The 25,265-nt window shown below is 57.3% G+C and overlaps 2 protein-coding genes across 4 annotated transcripts in view; one reads left to right on the top strand and one right to left on the bottom strand.

The window, feature by feature from the left end:
* IKBKG (inhibitor of nuclear factor kappa B kinase regulatory subunit gamma) overlaps positions 1 to 14,518 on the bottom strand; it is a 72,871-nt gene extending 58,353 nt beyond the window's left edge. For 2 of the 3 annotated variants that reach the window (XM_077146836.1, XM_077146834.1), the window contains exons 1-3: positions 9,278 to 9,585; positions 6,270 to 6,468; positions 2,507 to 2,718 (exon numbers count right to left, since the gene is read on the bottom strand). In XM_077146836.1, the coding sequence (XP_077002951.1) occupies positions 2,507 to 2,718; positions 6,270 to 6,456 (399 nt within the window). In that variant the 5' untranslated portion in view covers positions 6,457 to 6,468; positions 9,278 to 9,585. Of the gene's footprint in view, positions 1 to 2,506; positions 2,719 to 6,269; positions 6,469 to 9,277; positions 9,586 to 14,404 lie in introns of those variants that run through there. The other variant, XM_077146835.1, reaches the window with a different exon arrangement.
* On the top strand, positions 10,114 to 24,915 carry G6PD (glucose-6-phosphate dehydrogenase). Its single transcript, XM_077146832.1, has 13 exons — positions 10,114 to 10,227; positions 10,839 to 10,966; positions 18,792 to 18,829; positions 18,957 to 19,065; positions 19,558 to 19,775; positions 20,759 to 20,917; positions 21,075 to 21,200; positions 21,489 to 21,582; positions 21,913 to 22,099; positions 23,366 to 23,601; positions 23,729 to 23,805; positions 23,919 to 24,011; positions 24,101 to 24,915. Exons 1-13 carry the CDS (start codon positions 10,149 to 10,151, stop codon positions 24,189 to 24,191), a joined length of 1,635 nt encoding a protein of 544 aa, XP_077002947.1. The 5' UTR covers positions 10,114 to 10,148; the 3' UTR covers positions 24,192 to 24,915.
* Positions 24,916 to 25,265: the final 350 nt, after the last annotated feature.

The raw sequence follows: 25,265 nt of genomic DNA, 5'->3' as shown, positions 1-25,265 counted from the left end.
CAAGCACAGCACGCAGCATGGCCCTGAGAGGAAAGGCCGGCTCTGGAAGGATACGGACAGTGGCTCTGCACCACATAACATGTGACCTCACTGTTGGTGGGGAGAAGACGTACCGTTAGGGAGACGGTGCTTGTAAGACTCACGACCCGAAGAGCACACAAGCTATGTCCTGGTAGGTCAAGGCACAGTCCAGCTGGATTACAGACCCACGTGGGGAAGATGTGAGACCCCACAGAGGGGGGAAGGTCTGCAACAAGACCACGTGCAAAGCAACGATTTGGGGGCAGCCAAGGGCACCAACCACAGTGACAGCCCAGTAGGAGATGTTTGCAATGCTGAAAACACATGATAGATTAATATCCCAAAAAGACCAAGAATTCCTACATCTTAAACTTACCTCCGACCCAGAAAAAAAAAAGGACAAGAAAACCAATAGGAAAATGCGAAAATGGGCAAAGGATATTAAAGGGCATTTTTCAGGCAGATATCCCAATGGTGGGCCCATCTTGCAGAGGAGCAGAAAACTCAGTTTTCACTTTACTCCTCAATGTGGGGAGACACAGCCCTCCAGGGTTGCTAATGGGAGACTGCCTTTAGTGACATGTGATGCATGTCTGTCCTGAGACCCAGCCACCCCACCCTTAGGTCTATGCTGCAGGCCCCCTGTCTCCAGGCCCCAAGGGGATGGAGCTAGGAGGTTTGTCCACCCCATACTTGGGGAGCAAGGCCCACAGCACACAGGGGGGACTGCCCAGGGAGCCCCACTGCCCAGCGCTACGGCCAGCACAAGTGTCATTGGCCATTACAAGGCTAAGCTCCCGATCATGGCATCCCAGGTTTGTCATCACTTATGCATGACATTCGGTCTCTGTGAGTTCAGCTCCCAAAAACAAAATCTCCCCAGGGGCATCCACAAGAAGACTGGTACACAGACTAAAGGACAGTTTTAGACTGCAGGAGCCAAAAGTTGTGGTGCTGAAACACGCAACGTGGGTCCCGTTGGAGCCTTTTGCCATGAAGGATGTGACGGAGAGGGTGGTGGCACCTGCGTGGGGGTCTGAGGACCTGAGCAGCTGGAACACACCACGACCAGGGTTAGGTGTGGACTGTGATGCTGGCAGCCCGGTGGCATAGGAGAACATCCTTGTCTGGAGGAGTCACCAACTCAAGTGCTCCTGGTGAAGCATCACCTCGGCAACTTACCCTCCCTCGATTCTGGGGTGGGGGAACCTTCTTTGTACTCTCCTGGCAACTTCTGTTAGCACGTGGTTGTTTGAATAGAAAAAGTCTTCAAAAATAGAATGTATGCAAAGAAGTCCCCAAAGGCAGCGGGAGCCAAAACCCCACCTTCTCCTTCCTACATGGCTCTGCAAGCCGAGCCAGACTCTCGCCAACAGCAATGCCCACACCCCGCCCTGCACAGGAACCTAGGGTATGCGCTTGTGGAAGCACAGACACTGCCCACCGCCCCACCCCAAACCACTAAGGGGGACCTTCGAAGCCATCACCCCACTCTGTAGTCGAGTCCCGGCGTCACATCCTCCCTCAAAGGGAAACAAACACCTTGAGCCAAGAGCTCCTAACCAGAGAGTCAGGCCGCTGCCCCACGCCCGTAGATGTGCCCCCATCCCCCTCCACAGATGAAGCATGTCGTCAAGGGAGTGGAGCCTGGCAGGGGCAGGTTCCAGCACCCACAGCAGACGTTCCTCTCCACCCACCTGCCGCCATGACCCTAATGGGCAGTGCACTGCCTTCTGGGGAGCAGGGCCCTCCTTCAGCAAGCCCTAACCACACTTCCCCTTGGGGAGGAGGGGGTTCTGGGCAGCAAAGGGTTAACAGAGCAGGTCTGGGGTGTCCATACCCTGAAGGTTTCAAAGAACCCAGCCCTTGTCCAGCCCTGGGAGGCGACCTCTGAGCCCTCGGACAGTCCTGCCTGATAAGAATCTCACTGTACACCTGGGGCCCAGGGCCAGCCTGAGAGCCCAGGCCAAGGACGTGATGCCCGGTGGGGGCCCTGGGCCAGGCCGGGTCAGCTGGGACCCCGCAGGGGCCAGAGGCTGGGTCACTCAGGTCAGCCAGGCTGGAGCCCCCCACCTACGTGCCCGCCCCCAGCAAACCCAGGCCACCGAGGCTTGGGTGAGTGGCCCTGGGTGGCCTGACCCTGTGAGGGTTGTCATGCACAGCAGCCAGTAGGGGGTTGCTGCACCACCCCACCAGAAGGGGACAAATGGGCCCCCCGGATCCTGCCCTAGGCAGCTTTTTCCCCTTGCAGATTCTAATCTGCATACTTGTGCTGTCACAAACCAGAACTGCCAGCCTGATTGCTTTGTTAAGTCCTGCGACATCTAGCAAATCATGGAGCCTGAGGGTACCCTTGGGGACCCCTGAACACACGTTCTCTCTGGAAACACTGGCATCCCTGGTGGCTTTAAAAATTCGGGCACAGGTTGGTGCTGGAGACCCCCGCTTACCCACTGCTGGGAAGGAGCCCCCCCCCCCCACTAACCTGCTGGCATCTCTTCAGGTGCTCCACCTCCTGCACGGCCTGCTCCCTCTGCCTCTTCAGGTCCAGCTTCTCCAGACTCAGCCTCTCCACCAGTTTCCTGGCCTCCTGGAATTTCTGCATGAGGAACGCCTTCTCCTCACGCTGGCTGGCCTGGAAATGCAGCAGCTCCTCACAGCGCTCCCGTAGCATCTGGTTGCTCTGCCGGATGGCATCTGGTGGCAGAGGACACAGCAAAGAGGAGGTGAGCCCTAGCAGGCTGCGTGGAGCCTGTCCCGTCAGCCCCTCCTGGGGCCCGTGGGGGCCTGAGGCCTGAGAAGTCAGAGGCCAGAAGCCAGGCCACCACCACAGTGCTCAGCCCACAATACCTCGTGGCACCTCTTCCAGACAGATGGCTTTTGAGCATTTCTTTCTACTCCTTTAATACTTTCAAAATAAATTACACAAATGATGTGCCCCCAAATATCTCCCATGAGACACTGAACGCTTCAGCTTCACTGAAAAGGATGTACCGACGGCACTTTCTTTTTAAGTGACTCTGGAATTCATCTAGATTCTGGTCGGGTCTGAGGCAGGGCTGCATCAGGCTTGGGAAGTCCCCCAAAACCAGCCCGCAGACTTGCAGGGACGGCCACCGGGGCCAGCTTCACTGCAACACAGCTGGCTGCAGCCCGGGAGGGCCAGAAGCCTTGAACCTGGACCCCACCTCCGTGATCACACAGTCCTTAGGTGCCTGTGGGCAAGTTCCTGCCTCCCTGGGCCTCGATGCTGCTGGCCTGCATACTCGACAGGGACCATTACCCATCCCGCATCTTGCAGGATGAGCAGGGTCAAGAGAAGAAGCAGGCCAGGTGCCCAGAGCAGAGCACACAGTCACAGAAAAGCCCCTTCTTCTCTCGCCGGGCCAAGCACGTGCAAATCTCAAGAAGTCAGCAGGGGCCAGAGGAGGGTAGAGTCACAGACCCAGGGACCACCCCTTCCCAGGGACAGAAAGAACAGTCCCAGCTCCGAAGAGGCCAAGATGAACAGGGTGACAAAAATGATCAGCAACATGGAGGGACTCTCTGGGCTACAGAGCCAAATGAAGCAGGAGTACATGGTCACTTCGAATCAAAAACCTTGTATGGGCCCTCTCAGCCTCCGTGCCTCTGTGCGTGCTACTCCCTCTGCCGGGCACGCTCGCGCACCCATCTCCACCCTGCGGGAACCCGCCTGGCCAGCAAGGCTCAGCACACATGCCACTTCTTTGTGCTTCGTTTTTAATTTTTTCCTATTGAGATAAAATTCACAGAACATAAAAGTCACCATTTCCACCATTTTAAGGTGTCCCATTCAGCAGCTTTTAGTACATTCACGATGCTGTGTAACCACTGCCGCTATTTCAGTACGGAATGTTTCCATCCCCCCAAGAAGAAACCATTTAGCCCCATCGGCAGTCATTCCCCACTTCCCTACCCTCCAACCCCACCCCCTGGCAGCCACTGGTGGACTTGCCTCTACGGGTTTACCTAAACTGGACAGTTCACATAAATGGAATCACACACTATGTACATACAGCTTCCTCTATGAAGTTTTTCCCCCGAACATTCCAAGCCAAGACTGCTCACTCCTCCTGCCTAGCTGGTGCAGCCTCTCCCCACTCCCTTATCCCCCACCCCCACCATCACAGGCATCTTTGGACCCTCACTTCCAGGGCCCGCAGGGGGCTTAGCAAGGGGCCCCACACATAGCACCCATCTGACAGAAATGAGGTGAGTCTGGTCAGGTAATATGGGTGGAAGCAAGACAGCTTCGAGGCCTCATCCTTCTGCACTCAGTGGGGACAGGGGCGCACATCTGCAGAGAGTCAGAGGCACCATCTGCAATGCTAGGGTCTCTGCGCTTCCCCCACATGGCATCCCAAACAGCCAGGCCCCAAGGTGTTCACCTGGGGCTGGCCTGAGGCCACATGAGTAGACAGATGCTCCCACCGGTCCTGGCTGCCTGCCCAGGTATACATCAGTGTTTTGAAGATCCCCACATGGCAGGTCTCACCCCAGGGGACATTCAGCAACTAGAGGTAAACATCCTACAATGCCTGGTCCAGCCCCCACTCCAGAGAACTCTCCAGCCCCAAAGGAGAGGCAGGTGGGTCCTGTTGAGTCCTTATGCTCTAATCAGGACTGTCTCCAACCTAGCACCGGACCTCTAGGGTCCAAGCAGCCCTCCGGGGCCAAGGTAACTACACAGCATCCCATCCACTCTAGGAGGGACTGCGACTCGCCAGGTCCCAATGGGCCTTACTGCCTGCCCAGGGCTGCTCTACCAGCCCTCTGGCAGACGAAGCAGGTGGGGGAGTGGGCCTCCACACATACGGCACAGCCACCCTGCCCAGGCCCTTCTAGAATAAGGGAAGGGACAACAGAAGACCCAACTGAGGCACCAGCTCAGGGAGAAGTCCATCCACTAGCACTGGCATGTAACTTAATAAGGTGCCCCCTCCCAACAGGAGCCCAAGTGGTCCTGACCCCATCATTCCTGCTGACCCGCCTGGGGAATCTGTGCCTCTCCCGTCCACAATTCTGGGCTTGGCAGTTTGGAAGGCCTGGTCCCCAAACTGGAAACGCTGCTCCCAGGGAACACAGCAAGAGTTCCTTGAAGTATAAGCTGCAGCTGCCAGGTGGACACTTAGGGCTACACATGCCGAAGAAGGAGCAGGAGAGAAGCGGGGATCCTCGTGGTGACATGGTCGTGAGGAAGAGAGAGGAGAGCTGTCACACATGGGGACCAGGGAGAAGGGAAGAGCAGCACCCCAGGTTGAGAGGGCACGGCAACCAGCTGCTCAGGTCCCTCAGGGACGAGGGTCTGGGTCACACTACCAGGTAAGCCAACAAGACCAGCAGAAGTGCAGCTGGGGGGGGGGGAATCCAGAATAGATGGAGAGGAGGGGGCGGGTGAACATTAGTGGAGGCCCCAAGCCAGGCTACAGTGGCCGAGCTGCAGGCTGTCCCACCCACCTGCCTCTTCACTGCTCCCCGCAGGAACCAAGGGCCCCTGGAATCTGGGAGAAGCTGCTCCCTGAGCACATATGAAGAGGTGGACTGGGAAAGAAGAAAAATGTACTTTGCCCCAAGCTGCTGGGAGGACTGTAGGAAGACAGCCTTCAGCTGCAGAGAGCCACCTCACCCAAGGCCAGGCTGTTTCCAGTGAAGGCCACGCCTCTTTCCAGGGCAGCTCCACCCTCTCCCAGGGCACGACCCCTCCCACAGCCATCTGCCACTCTTCCCAGGGCGGCCCCACCCACACCCATGGCAGCCCACACCCATAACGGATCAAGGCCCAGATATACAGGTCTGGTTGGGCTGGCCCTACCTTGGACAGCTGGGAAGAGTCATTTCAGCTCCAGAACTCCCTATAGGGTAGGGCTGGCAAGGCTGTTGTCAGGCACGGCCCTCCTTTCCCTTTCCCTCCCCTTCCCCTTCCCCTTCCTAGCTTCCTTCCCCAGGTGCACTCTACATAAACTTCCTACTTGCTAATCTGCATCTCTTCATCTCGGAGTCTACTTCTGGGAAGCACAGAGTGAAACAAAGAGAAAGACTGGCCAAGCCTGAAATGCTGGCTGGCTCCTGGGCAGCTGCCCATGCCCCATGTGCCACAAATGCAGAGGCTGAAATAAGCTGAATAAACCTTTCCCTCAGCAAGGCTGGCTTCCCTGGCTTTGTAACCCACCCACCAGCGTCCTTCTGGTAACCATCCTTCTGTAACCCACCCACCCTCTCCTTCTCACCTCGGAGCTCTTGATTCTCCTCCAGACACCGCTGGAGGGTCTCAGGAGTACCCTGCTCAGAAGGAAGGTGGAGCATGGCTGGCTTCCCCAGAGAAGATTCTTCCCCCAGCACGTCCTGGTCCCCTGCTGGACCGCCACTGGGCTGCACCATCTCACAAAGCTGGTCCTTCCAAGGATGCCTGCTCATTCAAGTCCAAGACTGGAAGAGAAAGGCGGCAAGTGCTTTACACATGAGACCCTTTCAGAATTTACTTATGCAACAAGACAAGGAGTTTTTGTTTTTTTTTTCCCCTGGGGCCACATTTTAAGCAGAATGCTGATCACCTTATCTAGTTAAGGCTGAGGCCCAAGACAAGAGATAGCAAGTACACCCAAAGCCAGGAAGGTCCTAGCAGGCCTATGGAAGACTGGGAAAGGCCAGGTTCAGCACTGGTTCTAAGCTCTCCGCGTGGCACTGACCTCCGAGCTATAAAATAAAGTTAAGAATTTTGCCTGAGATAAGAAATTAGGGAGAGAATTACCTTTGGAGGGAGGTGTCAGTGTGCTGGGACTCTCACCCACCCACAAACACACACCAGCACACATACACACACACACACACACAAACACACACAAGCAGGAATGGTAAGTGCTTGCCCCTCATCGAGTACAGTGGGCTGAATGGCAGCCCTCCCCCTCCAAACATATGTCCATGTCCTAAACCCAGAACCTGTGATCGTGCCCTCATTCTAACAAAGGATCTTTGGAGATGTAACAAAATTAAGGATCTCAAGAGCAGATCATCCTGGATTATATGGATGGGCCCCAAATCCAATGCAAGCATCCTTATAAGAGACCCGGGGAGGAGAATACAGACAGGGAAGAGGAGGGGCCATGTGGAAACAGACAGCAGGGATCCTGAGTAAAGAACCTCTGCAGCCCCCAGAAGCTGGAAGAAACAAGGAAGGATTCTCCCCTACATCCTTTGGAGGGAGCGCAGTCCTGCTGATACCTTGTTTTCAGGCTTCTGGACTCCAGAGCTGTGAGAGAATGCATTTCTGTTTAAAACCACCTAATTTGTGGTCATCTGTTACGGCAGTCCCTAGGAAATGAATATAACTACTAAAAGGAGTTTCAAGGTGAGACTGCTCAGAGCCTGTCTCCTGGAGTTGGGGTGGGGAGGTAGGGCAGAGAGGATCCCTGGTGTCTGACACGTGGAGAGGAATCTGAAACGTGAGACCTGGGGCCTCAGCCTGAGGCAGCAAGGCAGCCCAGACTTGTCTCCTGAACTCCAGATTAAGTCTCAAAACTCTACTTGCCTATCTAAAGAGTCCTCTCAAACTCAACCTATCCCCAACTGCCCTCCAGATAGGCCCCAAAAGCTGGTTCCACCCTCAGCCTTCCCCATTAGCAGCTGTTGGGGAATGCGTCCTTCCAGTTATCAGGGGAAGAACCTTGGAGCCACTCCTCTCTTTCTCTAAAATCTCCCATCTAATCTATCAAACCCATCAGGAAATCTTGTCAAAACATACCCCAGAATCCTGTGGATGACACGAAGTTCTTTTATAAACATGAAATTACATTATGCCTGGAATTTGCTTTAAAATAATGAGGAACTCCTAGGTATATTCCCAAGAGAAATGAAAACAACTCCACACGCAAATTCTCATAGTGGCATTACTATAATGGTCAAAGAGTGGAAACAACCCGAACGACCATCAAGTGAATGGATAAACAAAATCTAGTAGATCCAGACAATGGACTATTATTTGGCCATAAAAGGGACTGAAGTACTGATACACGCAACAGCATGGATGAACCTTGAAAATGTTATGCGGAGTGAAAGAATCCAGACACAAAAGACTACAGATGCTACGATTCCATTTATGTGTGATATCCAGAATAGGCAAATATATAGATGTAAAAAGGAAATCAGTGGTTTCCAGGGGCTGGGGGAAGAAGGTAAAAAATGAGGAATGATAACGAAAAGCTAATGAGATTTCTTTTTTCAGAGTGATGAAAACATTCTGGAATTAGATAGTGATAGTGACTGTACAAATCTGTGAATGTTCTAAAAACCATAGACCTGTACACTTCAAATGCATGAATTGTGTGGTATGCGAATTATATGTCAGCAAAGCTGCTGCTAAAAATAATACCCGGAGGAAATGGAGCAGGGATTATAAAGTAAACAAGATTAGCCACCAGTTGGTAATTGTTGAGGCTGGGAGATGGGTACATAGGTTTACTAGTCTCTCTACCTTCGTCCATTTGTGAAATTTTTCATAATAAAATGCTCAAGGCACCACAGTCTCTCACCTGGATCACTACAACAACTTTGTAACAAGTCACCCTGTTTCTACCCCTGCCCCGCCCCCTACAGTCTATTGTCCCTACCGCGCATCACTAAAAGGTAATTCTGACCAAGACCTACCTCTACTCAGAACCGTTCAAGGGCTCTCCATTGCCCTCAGGGTAAAAGCCACATTCCCCGCAACGGCCTAAACAGCCCCGAACCTTCTGCTCCCCGCACCACCACCACCTCCATTCCTTCCCCTACGACTCTTCTCTCCCTCGCTCACTCTGCTCCAGCTACAATGACACCCCTGCTGTTGCGCGAACATGCCAGGCACACCTAATTAATCCTCAGCTCACAGAAACGGTATGAGATCCGGTAGATAATAACGGCTTTGCAATGTGGGCAAACTGAGGCACGTGAGATGAGAGATTTAGCTGCCGAGCTGTATTTGAGGCTTTTTAAAAGAATCTAACAACCCCACATAAATTCAAGTTTGATGTACGGCAAACTAGAAAAGTCCCCCTCGCACCACCGGCGGCAGCGGAGAGGGGGAGCTGAAACAGTCCCCTGGGTCCTGAATTGGCCCGCCTTGGCCGGGGCTCCAGCAGCGCGGGGCAGGAACCGGCCTGGCCCAACTAGAGAGGGGTGGAGCCCGGACGTTCCAGGGAGCCTCCGAGAGGCTGCCAAGGGCCCGCCGATGGTACCCCGACTTCGGGAAAGAGGACCACACCTGTCAGCAGAGGCGGTCTGACGTGAGACGGGCGGGAGCGGCGGGCCACGGGCACTCCCAGGTCCCCGGCAATCCGAGAAAATCCCGGTTCGGCGGTCGCCCTTCCTCCCTCCAGCGGCTGAAACCGCCAACTTCCGACTTCCTGTGTCACAGTCGTGGGATCCGGAAGTGAACCAGGCAAGCCCCGCCCCCGGGAACCCCGAGGATGGCGAGAGGCGCGCGGGCATCCCCAGGCTGCGGCCTGCTCCCGAAGGAGCCCGAGCCCGTCGGTCCCTGCAGGCCACTCCCCGAGCGACTAGCGTCACCCGCTACTTTCCGGGCCGGCGCGGCTACGCACCCCCTCCCGCCCACATCTAATCTCGGAGCGCCCGCCGCCCCGCCCTTGTCGGGGGAGGAGCCAAGGCGAGGCTGCCCAGTAGGACCGGCTTGACCCGAGAGCGGGCGACGGACCCGGAGAGGGGGCGGGGCTCCAGGAGGGTTGGGAGAGGGGGAAGGGCCAGCGCCCGAGGAGGCGTGGCCTCGCCGCCGGCCGGAAGTCGAGTCCACCGCGAGAGCGCACGGCCGCCTGGGGGCGGGGGGGAGGGGGGTGGGCAGCCGGGGAGTCGGGACTAGACGGGCCGGGAGACAGGGACTAGGATAACCGCCGCGGAGGGGGGACCTGGGTGGGCCCGCCGAGCACGGGCCCCGAAAAGATGGCGGGTGACACAGGTGCCTGCGGGGCGGGGCGAGGTAGGCCGCGGCTGCGCGCGCACCTGCCGTCTCTCTCCCGCCGCCCCGCCCCCTGCGCGGGAGGGGCCGCCCGAGGCCCCGCCCATCCCCCCTCCCGGCCGGTCGGCTCAGCCCGGGTGCCCGCCCCCGCCCCGCCGGTTAAATGGGCCGGCGGGTTGCAGCCCCCGGAAACGGCCGCGCGCTCCGGGGTGGCGAGCACAGCAGGCGGCGGCGCGGCGCAGGTAACGGGGCGCGGGCGGAGCACACCCGGCGGGAAGAGCGGAGAGCGTGCTACCCGCCACCGCGCGCGGCGCGCTTTCCATGTGCCTTGTTTGTCAGACTTCGAAGCGGGCCACGATGGGGAGGGTCCGAACAGACCAAAGGGTCTCCCCGCCCAGCCCCCCACCCCCACCTTTGGGCCGCCGAGGACACTGAGATTCCCCCGGGAGGCCGCCCCAGGGCGGCAGGGGTCGAGCTGGAGCTGCCGCTCCCATCATCTGCAAACCCCAACTCCACCCGGAGTTTCCGTCCGAGTCAGGTTGTTAAGAGTAAAACGGTCCTGATTCTGCCGTGGGATGACCCAGCGGAGTTAACTCTGCCGGTCCAAGACTGAGGCTCTAGCTGGCACCCACGAATTCTTTGGGAGACTTGTACTCCCTGCAAGAGAGCAGCCTGGGAGAGTACGGCCAGAGCCCTCAGTTTCTAACCCAACCAGCCCCACCCACCCTCCCCTGGTAGCACCTTTGCAGCCAGTGGCTCCATTGAGCAGGCATCACCCTGGTGAGAGCCCAGAGGTCCCCATCACCGGGCTTCTCGGTCCCTGCACCACGCCAACGAGCTTTTCTTCCACCAGAGAGCACCATGGCAGAGCAGGTGGCCCTGAGCCGAACCCAAGTGTGCGGGATCCTACGGGAAGAGCTGTACCAGGGCAATGCCTTCCACCAGGCGGACACGCACATATTCATCATCATGGGTGCCTCGGTGAGTCTCTCCCCACCCCCCAGGCCCTACAGAATAAAAGCCAGGTTGACCCTGTGACATCGCCACAAGGTGTTTTCTTTCCCGCTTGGTGGCTCAAATTCCTGGGCTGATTGGTGGCACCTCAGGGGGGCTCTGCTAGGTTTCGTTCTTTCCAGTGATGCCTCACCCAGGTGCCACCCAACCATCCAAGCACAAGTCAGTCTCCACACACTTGCCCAGATGTAAGACGTCGACCCATGTCCTGTAGCCGGAATGTCCTTAGAGACTGGCTAGTTGCACGGAGAAAAGTATGGGCAGGGGAGGCTGTTCACTGTCCGGGTATGTTTTGCAAACTTGTTTGGGACTGACTGGACAGATGTCACCCAGTAAATGAGTTCCAGAGATGAGACCTGAGGCCCCACATCTACCTCATCTCTCCTCTACCGCATCAAGTTCCTGGGGGACAAAGGCTTAGTGTTTGTTTTAAGGTCTCTTTGTCCCCGACGTTTAAAACCCACAGAGGAGCCCTGCCTGGCCTGACCGTGTTGCTTGGGGAACTGCCATTTTTGCTTTGATAGGAAAGGCCACAAAAAATAAAGGCACAGGCAGAGGCATAGCACTCTGAAAGTAGGTGGAAGGCAGGGGGTACAGTCCTCGTTAAGCCGTGCTCCCCTGTCCCTAGCTACTTGCCCTGAGAGCAGATGGAAACAAGGTGTGCTGACCAGTGAGGCAAGCCCTAGGGCCTGAGAGCTGCTGCCAGGGTTTCTGCTTGAATTCAGAGTACCCTTCCCTTTTCACTTGTACCCCTAGGTGTGACAAGAACCTGTTCACTGTCAACCAATTGCCTTGACCGTTCATTTATTAAGATTTCGACCCAAACCGGCGAGCAGGTGCAGGAGGCCATTTCTCTGCAACTCCGTCACGGGCTTCCTTCCCCCTCGGCGCTGGGGGAACTTGGTGGCTCTTTGCACAGAACAACTTGCCACTGCCCTCCGCAGAGCCTGTTCCCTGCCACTTGTGTGTTTCTGATCAGGAATCAGGAGTCAAAAGGGAGGAGGCAGGCAAGCCAAAAACCAGGGCAAGAGGCAGTGGGAGGGAGAAGGGCTCCACCGATGGGAAGTGAAAGGCAAGGGAGGGCCGCCCCAGGTGCTCTCCTCTGACTCCCTGTCACCCCAGGAGCTTGGGCGGGGTTGGGGCTCTGGCTTCTTAAAGGAGCCACACCTCCTTAACACTGGGGCTTGCAAACATTAGCCCCTTAGTCAAAGAGACAGGTTCAGGGAGAAAGTAACTTGGCATTCTTTCTCCTCATCCCCTGCCCCCATACTGGCTTGGTGACACGGATGCCCCAGTAGAGCTCCCAGGTTCCAGACACCAGCTGAGGGCCCCTCGAGAGCGTCCTGGGGCTTGTCCAGGCCCTCAACCCTGTGACGTCTCAGTGAGAGCACTCAAACCTGCCACATGGCCTGGGGCCAGCAGTGTTCCCTGCTCGAACCGCAGCATCTCCGGGGAGTCGAGGAAGGCTTTTGAAATAAGCACCAAGGGTCCCCGGACCCCACCGAGCTAGTTTTGTGACTCCCACGACCAGCCTGGCATTGCACAACTCTGACTCGAGCCATCAGTCAGGTTCCCTTTGTTCTCCCCAGCCCTGGGAAGGGTACGGGGTCCTCCTAGGAGCCTATGCTCTTTCTCTCTCAGAACAGGATGGGCGGGACTCTCCCTTAAAGCATCGGTGCTCAGGCAGCACCTAGAACAGCTCCCACCCCTGGGCGTTCTCCACTCCTCCCTCTGCAGTGGTGCTGGGAGCCGGTTCTCCTGCAACCCACAACCCTAGGCAAGCAGCACTTCTCTGCTCATTCATCCCGCCAGTGGCCTCCCACTGAGTGCATCTTCTGTACCCAGCATTGTGTGCCCTGAGGACAGGCAAGGGCACAGGCTAAACCTCAAGTCAAGAACAAGCTGCAAGGGATGGCTGGTGGCTGCCAGGCACCCTGGGGGCCGGCGACATGGCCAAGAGCTTCCCCTTCCACCTCCCTTGCCCCCACTTACCCAACGCTTACCCAGCTTCCTTCCTAGAAACTGCCTGACTTCGGCTCATGAGTTACAAAATGGGCTTCGAGCCACTTGCTGTTCCCCCTTCGAGTGGCCACTTCCCCCCTTCTCAGGACTGCCTTCCCCATCCCCACCCCAATCCAATGTGAGAGTAGAGAGGCTAAATGTCCCAGTGGCAGGGATTCTGGTCTAGAAAGCTCTAGAATAGAAGAAGCTTATTTCTCCTTATGGACCCACATGGGGGAAAGAACCCTGGACCTTGAAGGCTATGTCTTCCCCCAACTAGTAACATTAATCAAGGCTGAAGAGCACCTCCTTTCCCATTAGAGGGGACCTCCTCAAATTGAGGGGGGTGGGGCACGGAGTAATAGGAGAGGGGGAGAATAGGATGGGCAAGTTCAACTCCTCCACAAGCTCCTCACGTCTCTGGGCCTCAGTTTCCCCACTTGGATCCCAAGGGCTCAGGACTGAATGGGTGCCCATGACCCAGCCCACTCTGGCCCCGGGAGAGATGGCCCTGGCAACCCCAGCCCCACCCTTTCCTCGGAACATTTCTGGGCCAGTCCCCCCCACACACACACATTGGGCCGATAAAATTCTTGCTGTGTCACGATGATGTTGGCACGCCCCCAAAGGCCTGTGATTCACGAGCCCCAGGGTGGCACTTTCCTTGCCAGCCCCCAGGTTCTCACTCCCTGGTGATCAGGAGCCAGCTGGGCCTGAGCCAAGGCCCCACCCCACAGTGCTGGGCTCTTTCCTGACCTGCATGACCCAAAGAGGGAAGGGGTCATGGGTCTCAGCAGGCAGCCGCTCTCTGGGGCTCTTAGCTGCCACACTCTGGGCCCTGAACCCCTAATACTAGAGAGATATCTGCAGTGGTTTGGGTCAACTATCTTAGGTTCTTCCACAGGAAGCTGAGGCCAAGTCTCAGGCAGAGTCTTGAACAGTGACCAAAGGGGGCCAAGGTCCCTTTGCCCCAGTCTGGCCAGATAACATGTGGCCTGACATCCTAATCACTTCTAGTCCTCCCATGAACTTACCACATGGCCTTGGGCATATCCTGCCCCCGCCCCATGGTCCTTAGGCAAAATGAGAGGATTGGGAAAGATGGGGAGCTCCCGCCCTCCTCTCACCATGGACCCTTCAATTAACCCCAACCCCCACATGTGGCTGCGGTTAGAAAGATTTTATCAACCAAGCCGTGAGATTTCCTAACATCTTCCCGTGTCTGACCCTCCAAAAGGATCCCGAGAGAGTCAGCGCAGGACAGCGCGGAGGGCCTGACACCCCCAAGCCTGGGCTGGGGAGAGCAGCTTGGCCCCTGTATCCCCTGGCCAGGAGGGGGGTATGGGTCTGCCTGGGCCACCCCCCACTGCCGTCGCCGCCACCACCAGCACCTCCTCATCCTACCTCTCCTCTGTTGGGTGACTGCAGACAAGCAGGGTGTGGGTTGGAGGGGCTGAAGCCGAAACAAGGCAAGCAGGTTCTATCACTAGTTAATCCCAAAGGGAACAGCAAGAACAAACAGCTCGGGGTGTGGGGCGGGCTATGACTCAGCAGGCAATAGCCCAGGCTCTTCTGATTTCTCCCAACCTATTGGAATTTAATCATAAGCAAACAAGACTCACAGTGAGTAAGGCTTAGAAATGATTGTAGACCATGGTTCACAGTGCTGGTTCCCAGTGGGCTGGTCCTTTCTGAACTGGGGGTGGGGGGACAACCCTAAGCCCCCGTGATAGGAGTAGATGCCCCCCAGCAGCAGACACTGCCAGTGCGTCCTGAGGAGCACCCCAGCGGGTGCTGGGGGACACAGAGAGGATGGCGGTGCAAGGACAGCCCCTGATGTGCTGGGTGGAGGTGCCCCCAGAGGTGCAAGTCCAAGGGCCACCCAGCAGGCCCAAAGCAGGCCACCTACTTTGGCCACAGTGGACCACCATGAGGGCAGGCAATGGGCAAGAAGGTCTGACGGGGGCATCCTAACCCATCTCGTGCCTGAAGACAGGGTAGAAAGAGTGAGTAGTTGGCAGGTGTGGCGGAGGCACAGTGTGGAAACTTCCCCACCAGGAGAACCCCCCAAGCACCTTTCCACCAATCTCGGGCAGGGCAGGGTAGGCGGGATTTTAACAGGGTTGGAATTCTTTTGATTTCGGTCCTACATCTTGCAACCGTCCCAGAGACGTAGACTCATCAAACCATGACCCAGCCAGGTCATTATTTTAATTTGGGGGTCTAGGGTGACTTTTAACTTTTTAAAAGCCTCTGGTGGGGGTGCAGGAGAAATGAGTTGGCACTTAGCCTCTCCACAGGCAATGCTGGGCTGAGGCGGGGAGTGTCATTACACCTGCCTTCTAGAACATTCCTTTGAGCTCAGAGAGGATCAGATAGCTCAGGCCAGATACATCTCCCAAATCGCCTCAAAGCCTGGAAAAGAAAAGTTGTTTCCACAATAGCCTGTTAGATAGGGTGTTTGGTTCATTTAAAATCAGATAGGTCTTTGCAGGGAAGCTTCAAAGCTTAATTTTGCTTTTCATAGTCAGGACCTTAATCCCAGGAGTCTGTTCTTTGGTCTGGTAAGAGTCAAGATGCAAGTTCTGGTAATCATTGTCAGTTCCCCTGCACTGCTTAGAATATTCTCTCCCCAGTGACTAGAAGCACTCCAAAGGAGCGTGGGTTTCTCACCCCCACGCAATCCCCACGCTCTCTTAATTACAGCTTTGGCAGATGAAAGAACATGCTCCCTCTACTTAGTTCTCCTCTGGGAAGAACCTTGCTAAACTCTCTTTAATTCTGTGAATTAATCAGCGGGTTGCCGGGAGTTTCTGTTTTTTCACTTGGGTAGACTTTCACCCACAAATCAAGGCCAGTTTGGCTTCTCCTTTCCAATCCCTATACCTTTTCCATTTTTTTGCCTTACTGCACGGGCTAGGACCACAAGTTCATCATTGACAAGAAGAGCCAATAGTGGGCATTCTTTTCTAGTTCCCAGTTTCTTAAAAGAAAATATTTCAACATTTCCACGTTATGTATGACATCCATAGGTTGTTGTTTTTTGTTTTTTGTTTTTTTAACCGGTTAAGGAAATTTCCTTTTTTTTCCTAATTTAAAAGAGCTTTTATCATGACTGGATATTTAATTGTCTGGAGCACTTTTTCTACATCTGTTGAGTTTAGCAACGTTGCTAGTTTAAAAAAACATCAACCTATAGAGCAGGCAAAGATTTTTTCTAGTGTTTTCTTTTCTCCTTTAATCTGTCAGTGGGGTGGTTTTCAAAGATTGATTTTTGTTTTCTTAATACCAAGCCAACGTATTTCCAAGATAACTTCCATTATTTCCAGGATAAACCCACCTTGGATTCTGATGTATTATATTTTTTAGCATTGCAGGATTGGGTCTGCTGATGTTTTCTTTGGCATTTTTGCATTTGCATCTGAGCATGTGAACGATGCTTTCAGTATCCAAGTTCTGCTGGCCACATAAAAAGATTGGGAGCCTTCTTTAGTTTCCTGGGGCTGAAGGTACAAAGTGGCACCAGCTTGCAGGGCTGGGGGGAGGGGATTCTTCAAACAACAGAAATAGATTCTCTCTCAATTCTGGAGGCTGCGAGTCTGAAATCCAGGTGTCAGCAGGGTGGTGCTTCCTCTAAAGGCTCTCTTGGTGGCACCCCAGTTCCACCGCTGTCTTCTCAGAGCTGTCTTCTCCCTCATGTCTTATCTGTCTCTTTGTCCATATTTTCCTCTTATTATAAGGACACCAGTCAGATTGGCTCCAGGCCAATCTGGCAGTCCAGTTTGCCCACATCTTCAAAGACCCAATTTCCAAATGAGGTCACGTTGGCAGGACCAGGCTTAGGACTTGAATTTGTATTTGGTGAGTGGGCACAGGCCCAACCCAGAGCAGTCTGCTCTCTGAGCCTCCCTCCCCTCAAAAGTCACATCCCTCCTGGGTGCCAAATACATGCACCCCATCCTGGCCTCCCATCAATGCTCAGTCCAAAAGTTTACCTTCTCAATTGTGTAAAGCGCTGACCTAAAATCGCCACCCTGTCCACAAACCTGTAAGACTTAAGAAAACAAGTTTCCAAAAATACAAGTGGTGGGTCAGGCAGATGATAGACATTCCCATTCAGAGACAGGGGAGCTGGAAGGAGGAGGAGGGGTCAGCAGCCGAAAGCAAGTTCACAGCCCCATAGGGCAAATTCGCTTCCATTACAAGGCCTGAGAGTCCTTGATGGCTCCGTGCTTTGCCCTCTGAGCCTGCTGTGGTCGCAGCCCACCCCCTCGGCCTCGGTGGCCCGGGAGTCACCCTTTCTTTATTTTGTCCCGTCTCTGTCCCTTTCACTCCAAGCTGGCTGTGTTTCTGCCAGTAGAAAATTCTCAAAAACTTTGTCGACCTTCCATGGAAGACCCACCTTTAGAAATGAGGGCTCTCTGCCCAGTTCCTTCCTGGATAACCCCACCTCAATCCCTGACTTGTGCCGAGGCCGTCGATAGGGTTGATAAGTCACCCCTCGATTGCTGCGTTAGATGGCCATGCAGCCGCCCCCTCAGTCCTGTCGCCACGGGACACTACCCAGCTGAGCTGAGATTTTCCAAATCTCCTTTCTGTTGGACGGTTCGGTCCCCGATTCATTTCTTTCATTTTCCCAGAAGCAGCCAGAAGTAAACCAGAGGTGCCGTCCCGGCTTTGCTTGGATAGCTCCTCAGCTAAACCATCGAAGTTCATGGCTTCCCGCTTCTACTCCCAACCCAACCCTATGACCCCATACAGTCAGGTTCTCTGCCACTTGAATGTCACGCCAGTCACTTCCTTCTAGAGCCTCACCAGAAGCATCTTAAATGCGCCTATCACTGCCAATACTCTCTGCATGGCGCTCTCATGTGTCATAGCCCTGAAGGCCAGAGGTCCAAAATCACAAGGCCCTGTTTCCAAACAATTCACGGGTCCAGGCATTAGAGCTCAAACATAGCTTTATGTGGTGTTGGTTTTTTGGGGGACGGGTGATGGCACAGTTCAACCTGCAACAGAGACTGCTCCCCTTCCTGTTTGCAGGAAGAGTCTGTTGCACACTGGTATTCTCTCTTCCTTGCTTTTTTTGGGCAGAGCCCATAGGTGAAACACACCCGGGCCCCGCCTCCTTCTCGGGGTCCATTTTGGTAGGTCAGAATTTTCTAGAAACTTATCCCTTTCAGTGGGGTTGCTGGGCGTGGCATAAGGCTGTTCATAAGCTCCTCTTCTGGGTTGCGTGTCAGTGGTTCTCTCCCCTTCTCCTTCCTGATCCTATTTACGTGTACCTTTTAAAAAGCCTTCTTGCTGCAGGGCTCGCTCTTCTGAGTCTTCCGTTTCAAGCACCACCTTTTGGTTCGGCCGATCTGATTTGGTGGTTTGTTTTCCATTTTCTTAATATTTTTTTCACCTTATCCCCTTCCTGGTCATCCGTGCATCTTTACAATTTAAACTTCGAAGGCCATGCCTCACGTATTTTGCTACCTGGTAGGTTTCTTGGCGCTCGTTTAGGGTCGCTCTTCTTTGTCTCAGCAGTTGATTGGGAGCATGGGGTCGCCTTTTGTTTGCTGGTGGCCCTTTGGTTTTGTCCGAGACAGCAGTGGGCTCGGGCGCAGGGGGGCACGCAGCCCCAGGGGCCAGCTCCATCCCTAACCTCGGGGCCCCTCTGGCTACAGATGGGGACGAGATAGATCCGCTTAGAGCTCCATGACGTCCAGGGCCGGGGTCAGAGGCGAGGGGGGACCCCTTTCCCGTCTCCAGCTGCCCTTAACCACGCTTGTTCCCTTTGACTCAGGGTGACCTGGCGAAGAAGAAGATCTACCCTACCATTTGGTGAGTGCGCCCCCCACCACCCCCTCTGCCCACCCCCAAGGCCTCCTCCCCCACCCCCAGCAGGCGGTTTGGGGTGGGGGGCACGCCCAGCCCGGTCCGCTCAGCCCTCCCCATGCTCCACTGGCAGGTGGCTCTTCCGCGATGGCCTTTTGCCCGAAGACACCTTCATCGTGGGCTTTGCCCGCTCAGCCCTCACGGTGGCCGACCTCCGCAGACAGAGCGAGCCCTTCTTCAAAGTGAGTGGCTCCCGGCCTTGCACCCCAGCCCCCACTGCTGTCCTTTCCACCACCCCCAGCCGCACCCCCAAGAGCCACTCAAGCCCCAGCTCCTCTATCCTTGCCCTGCCCAGGGTCCCCCATGCCAGGATTCGGGAGAGAAATCTTTCTCCAGTGCTCTGCACCCCGGGGAAAGTACCCCAAAATGGGGCCCCTGGCTTAAGGCACGAGGTCCCCGGGGCCACATCCCCGGGCCCCACCCCTCGGCCCTGCTCCTGGGGCCAGCGGGTGCCATCTCCCCACCTCCCTGCACGGCTCCTGCTGCCGGCACCTGCCTCCCAGGGCAGCAGAGCCTAGGGGATGGCACGGAACCCAGGACGGGAGCTCAGCCACGGCCACCTGCCCAGGGAGCCCACCTGCCCCCCTCCAGAGTCCAAGGGAGCGGCAGCAGAGGGGCCCACGCCGGTCCCTGTGTTCCCCCCCAACACACAAACACACCCGACCCCCCTCCAGGCCACCCCGGAGGAGAAGCCGAAACTGGACGCATTCTTTGCCCGGAACTCCTATGTGGCCGGCCAGTACGATGACGTGGCCTCATTCAGGCGCCTGGACAGCCACATAAACAGCCTCCACCAGGGCCCCCAGGCCAATCGCCTCTTCTACCTGGCCTTGCCCCCTACTGTCTACGAGGCTGTCACCAGGAACATCCACGAGAGCTGCATGAGCCAGACGTGAGCCTGGCCCCCTCCCCATTCCTCAAACCCCCCCACACGCCCCTCACCCCTGCCCTGATGCACCCAGCCACTGCTGGGGGTCTGGGGAGCCTGAAAAGGCAGACAAAGCCCATTTGCTGGCCACGTGGATGACAGCCCTCCCGAGGGTTTGTCTGGGGGAAAAAAAAAAAACCACCGTGGGTATTTGTAGGCCAAATCCAGCCTCACCATGGAATATGCTAGAAAACCGCTAACCAAACTGGACCACCAGGTGGCGGTGTCGCTCCGCGCAAACTCTCACTGCCGCTGGCTCAGTCTCTGGTGGGGGCGGGGGTCAGTTTCCGGCTCCCTCGCTTTGTCTTGGTGTTGAGTGTAGCTAGCTGCCCTGTTAGATCCCCGTGGGGAATAGCAGAGAGAGGGGCCTTTGCGCCCACCCCTCTCCGCCCCTGACCCCACCCCACCCCCACTGCGGGCTACTGGTCTGGGCCAGAAGGCTCCTCTGGAAAATTTGAGCCCCCGCCAGTGGAGGGGGGGGTGTGGATGGAGAGGGCTTCCAAATCTGAGGGTGCTGTGAGCCGAGGGTCCAGGCCTGCAAAGAGCCCTGCTTCACTGGGTCACCCCAAGAATGCAGATGGGGAGGGAACTTGGGGAAGGGCTGATGTGCAGCCTGGGACCCCTGCCCCAAAGAGACATCAAGGCACGAGTGACATGAGGCCTCGGCCCCCTGGCCCTCCCCCTCCCCCGGGAGAGAGATCCGGGAAGAGGGTGACGTGAAGCCAGGACCACTGCCCTCTGGGAAGATGCTGGAGGGGCAAGAGGTGGAGCCCAGGCTCCCTGCTCGCTGGGAAGGGTGTCAAGAGGGAGGCGACACAAGGCCCAGGGCCCCTGCTCCCTGGGGAAGAAGTTAAGGTGGGCAGTGGTACAGAGCCCCTGGGCCTGCCCTCCAGGGAGTGGGGTTGAGCTGGGGAGGTGACTGGAGCCCTGCGCCCGTCCCCTGGCAGGGGCTGGAACCGCATCATCGTGGAGAAGCCGTTTGGGAAAGACCTGCAGAGCTCCAACCAGCTGTCCAACCACATCTCCTCCCTGTTTCGCGAAGACCAGATCTACCGCATTGACCACTACCTGGGCAAGGAGATGGTGCAAAACCTCATGGTGCTCAGGTGGCTGCCGGGATCCTGCCCTTTGGACGGGCATCAGTCCCCCGGCCTGGGGCGGGTCCTGTGCCAAGGAGGAGCCCGGGTGGCTCTGCCCTACTCTGCGCACACCTGCCTGGACTCTGCCTCCACCTCACCAGCCCTTCTCTTCCCACCCTTCCAGGTTTGCCAACAGGATCTTTGGCCCCATCTGGAATCGGGATAACATTGCCTGCGTCATCCTCACCTTCAAGGAGCCCTTTGGCACCGAGGGCCGTGGGGGCTACTTTGATGAATTTGGAATCATCCGGTGAGAGCCTGGGGCAGCTGGGAAATGGGGCCCAAGGGGAGAGGGCCCCCCCTGCGGGGACGTCCTTCCCATCCCCAGGGTCTGAATCCTGCGACATGCCTGGTGAGCTGTTGGATGGGACTTCCTTCCTTGCCCAAAGGAGTCCCGGAAGCCATTGTGCATCGGGAAGCAGCTCTGGCACCTCATGCCCTTTGGGGTGGGAAGGAGGGGCCGGGGCTAGTCCAGCCGGGTCCACCCTCCCGCTCCGGGCCTGGTCGCTGACCACAGCTCCACGTGCTTTCCTACCAGGGACGTGATGCAGAACCACCTGTTGCAGATGCTGTGTCTGGTCGCCATGGAGAAGCCCGCCTCCACTGACTCTGACGACGTCCGTGACGAAAAGGTGGGTGCGGGTGTGCCCTGCCAGGGCCCACCTCTCACTAGGCAGCCATACCCTCAAGTGGGCCAGGCCAAGGCACAAAGAGTCCAGGGGGAGGGTGTGCACAGGAGGGCACCCTTTATTTCTCTGGGAGTGCCTGGCTCCGAGCACTGGGCTGGGAGTCAGGGAGCCCTGGGCACGTTCCAGGTCTGCGGGCGACCTCTCTGGGCCTCTGGAGCTCAGGGCAGGTGGCCCCGGGGGCTGTGGCCAAGGAGGTGGGGGCGCCCTCCGACCCACACAGGCCACCTGCTTCCCTAACCAGGGGCCCCCTGGCCCTCCACGATCCCCTCCCAGGTCAAGGTGTTGAAGTGTATCTCAGAGTTGCAGGCCGACAACGTGGTCCTGGGGCAGTACGTGGGGAACCCCGACGGGCAGGGTGAAGCCAGGAAGGGCTACCTGGATGACCCCACAGTGCCCCGAGGCTCCCTCACTGCTACCTTTGCCGCCGCCGTCCTCTATGTCGAGAACGAACGGTGGGATGGTAGGTGACACCCGGGCCCCGCTCAGGAAGGGCTGGGCCGACCCCGGGCAGCGAGCCACAGGCAGAGGCCTCCCCACGTGCACGCACACCCAGGCACACTCACACCCACATGCTCACTCGCACCCACACCTGCTCCTGCCCGCTGCCGTTCCCGCACTGCGCTGTCATAATCACATGCACGCGCATCTCACACTTACCCACACTCATGCACACACATTCATTTACACGCTCACACTCCCTCCTACCCACTGCTGTTCCCACAATGCACTGCCACACTTACTTCCACGGGCATCTCACAGTCACCCACACGCTCATGCACATAAGTTCATTCACACGCTCACACTCGCTCCTGCTCACTGCCATTCACACATGGCAGTCACACTTTCACATGTGTTCTCTCACTTTCACCCTCACCCACACACTCACACTCACTTTCATTCACACACCTATGTTCACTCATGCTCACTGATGTTCTCAGGACACTGTCACTCACTTTCACATGCGTTCACACACTTTTACACTCACACTGTCACTCACATTCACGTACACACTCACATGTTCGTAAGTGTTCTCCCAGTACAATTTCATTCACACTCAGCTCGTTAACATTTTCAGTCTTACTTACGCACTGGCATTCTTGCCCATTCACACTCACAATCTCACATATCCACTCACATTCACATGTACATCCTCATCCTCACACAGTCACAACATTCATGCGTTCACACCCACTGTCACACTCATGGTCTCACCCACACACTTGCTGTCACTCACATTCACTCACATGCTGTCTCTAATCTCACACTCATATTAAATCTTGCTCACATTCATTCACATTCACACACTCATTCCATACTCTCACCTTCACACCCACCTTTCACTCACGCACTCGTGCACATACACCCTCGTTCTCACACACTTGCACGCATGCTCACATTCACTCACAAAGATGCTTTTACCTTCCCACAGTCAGGCTTTCACTTCCACACACGTGCTCACTCACTCTTGCACACTCCCCACGCACCCACATTCACACGTGTGTTCACGCGTGTGCACACACGCGCCAGCTCCAACCGACTTGCCCTCACTCTCTCCGACTCTTGCTGAGGGGGCCTGCAGGGGGTGGGGCAGGGGCAGGGCGGGTCCGGGGTGGCACAGGCGGGGCTGGAGGGAGCGTGGGCGGGACGAGGCCAGGGCCACTGGGGGTGGGGGTGGGGGGTGCAGCATCCTGAGGCCAGCCTCCCCCTGCACCCCGCCCTGCACCAGGCGTGCCCTTCATCCTGCGCTGCGGCAAGGCTCTGAATGAGCGCAAGGCCGAGGTGCGGCTGCAGTTCCGCGACGTGGCCGGCGACATCTTCCACCAGCAGTGCAAGCGGAATGAGCTGGTCATCCGCGTGCAGCCCAACGAGGCCGTGTACACGAAGATGATGACCAAAAAGCCCGGCATGTTCTTCAACCCCGAGGAGTCGGAGCTGGACCTGACCTATGGCAACAGATACAAGGTGCCCGGCCCGGGCAGGGTGGGGACACCAGTGGCTGGTGTCACCCGTGCTGACGTTGGGGCGGGGGGCCGGGAGGGTCCACGGAGGCGGTGGCTGCGAGCCCCTCCGCTGCCCGCTTCTCTCCCAGAATGTGAAGCTCCCCGACGCCTACGAGCGCCTCATCCTGGACGTCTTCTGTGGGAGCCAGATGCACTTCGTGCGCAGGTGAGGGCGCCCACCCACCCACCCAACCCGGGCACCGGGGCGGTGGCAACGGGGAGCCGCCTTTCCGGTCCCTGTCCCCCATCCCGACACTGAACCCACCCACGGCTCCTCAGCGACGAGCTCCGGGAGGCCTGGCGCATCTTCACGCCCCTGCTGCACAAGATCGAGCGTGAGAAGCGCACCCCCATCCCCTACATTTACGGCAGGTGAGGGCCTCGGGGCCTCGGGGCCTTGGGGACTGGGGCGGGGGGCGAGAGGCTCCCTCACGGCCTCACGCCGTGCCCGTCCCTTCCAGCCGAGGCCCGACGGAGGCAGACGAGCTGATGAAGAAAGTGGGTTTCCAGTACGAGGGCACCTACAAGTGGGTGAACCCCCACAAGCTCTGAGCCCCCTCCCCACCGCCCCTGCCCCCCTTCCCACGTGCCCTGCTTGGACCCCACAGCACCCCGCCTCCCCTCGGGGAAAACCTTGGGACCATGGCCTTCCACCTCACATTCCCAGGCTCGGGCCAACCAGCACCCCCTCCCCGCCCCCAGGCTCCCCCAGGCTCCCCAGCTCCCCCCGGGCCCCTCCCGTGCTGCCATGTGGCTCTAAGCCCAGCGACATTCCTCTGAGCCGGCTCCCGGCTTCCTGACCTGAGCCACCCCGCTCTCCTCACTCCAACCTCTGCTCTCCTGGGGCTCCCTGGCCGTGGGGGGACCAGCCTCCCTAAGCACGGCCTAGGACTGGCAGTAGGGACAATGGGGAGGGGCAGCGGGCAAACCCCACCACCACCACAATTAGCCGTGTGGCCGAAGACACGCTCCCCCCGCCCCACCCCACCCCGGAACTCTGGGCCACGAGGCACCCACATCCCTGTGAGAAGGCCCGAGCGCCATTTGACATTCCTGCTCACCAGCCGGAAAGGCCTCTCCTTGCCACCCTGCCCCCCTCCCCGCATCCCCTGCCCTGTCTGCCCTCTGCCCCACCAGCTCTCCCAGCCACCTCCACTCCCCACTCCAAGGCCATCGCCACTCCAGGGTGGCAAGGCCACCCGCGCCACAGGAAACCCCAGCCAGCCGCCGCGCCCCTTTACCTCAACCCCAGCCATTAAACCTGCAAAGCAACTCACCTCTCGCCCTGTCCTTTCTGTCCTTGCGCCCTGGACCTCAGGCCCAGCCGGAGGGGTCTCCGGTCTCGGCCCATCCCTCCTGTAGCATCCATTGTCCACGGCGCCTGCTCTGGGGTCCGGTGCCCCCTCTGCGGTCCTTCCTCCCACCATGCTTCCGACCCCAGGCGGCTGACGTGGTGGCCAGGGACCAGGGTGTCACTCATCCCTGACCCCCACGTCCAGTTGTGGCGAAGTCCCTCCGAACACACCCCCTCAATGCATCGCCCTTACGTCCGTCCCCTTCACCCACCACGCTCCACGGATGTCCATTGTCATGAAACCAGCTCAGGGTACAAGGGCAGGCCGCGAC

The sequence above is a fragment of the Tamandua tetradactyla genome, chromosome X, assembly GCF_023851605.1.
Source record: "Tamandua tetradactyla isolate mTamTet1 chromosome X, mTamTet1.pri, whole genome shotgun sequence".
NCBI lineage: Eukaryota > Metazoa > Chordata > Mammalia > Pilosa > Myrmecophagidae > Tamandua > Tamandua tetradactyla.
The sequence above is the reverse complement of the archived record's forward strand: the minus strand, read 5'-3'. Positions and strand labels throughout refer to the sequence as shown.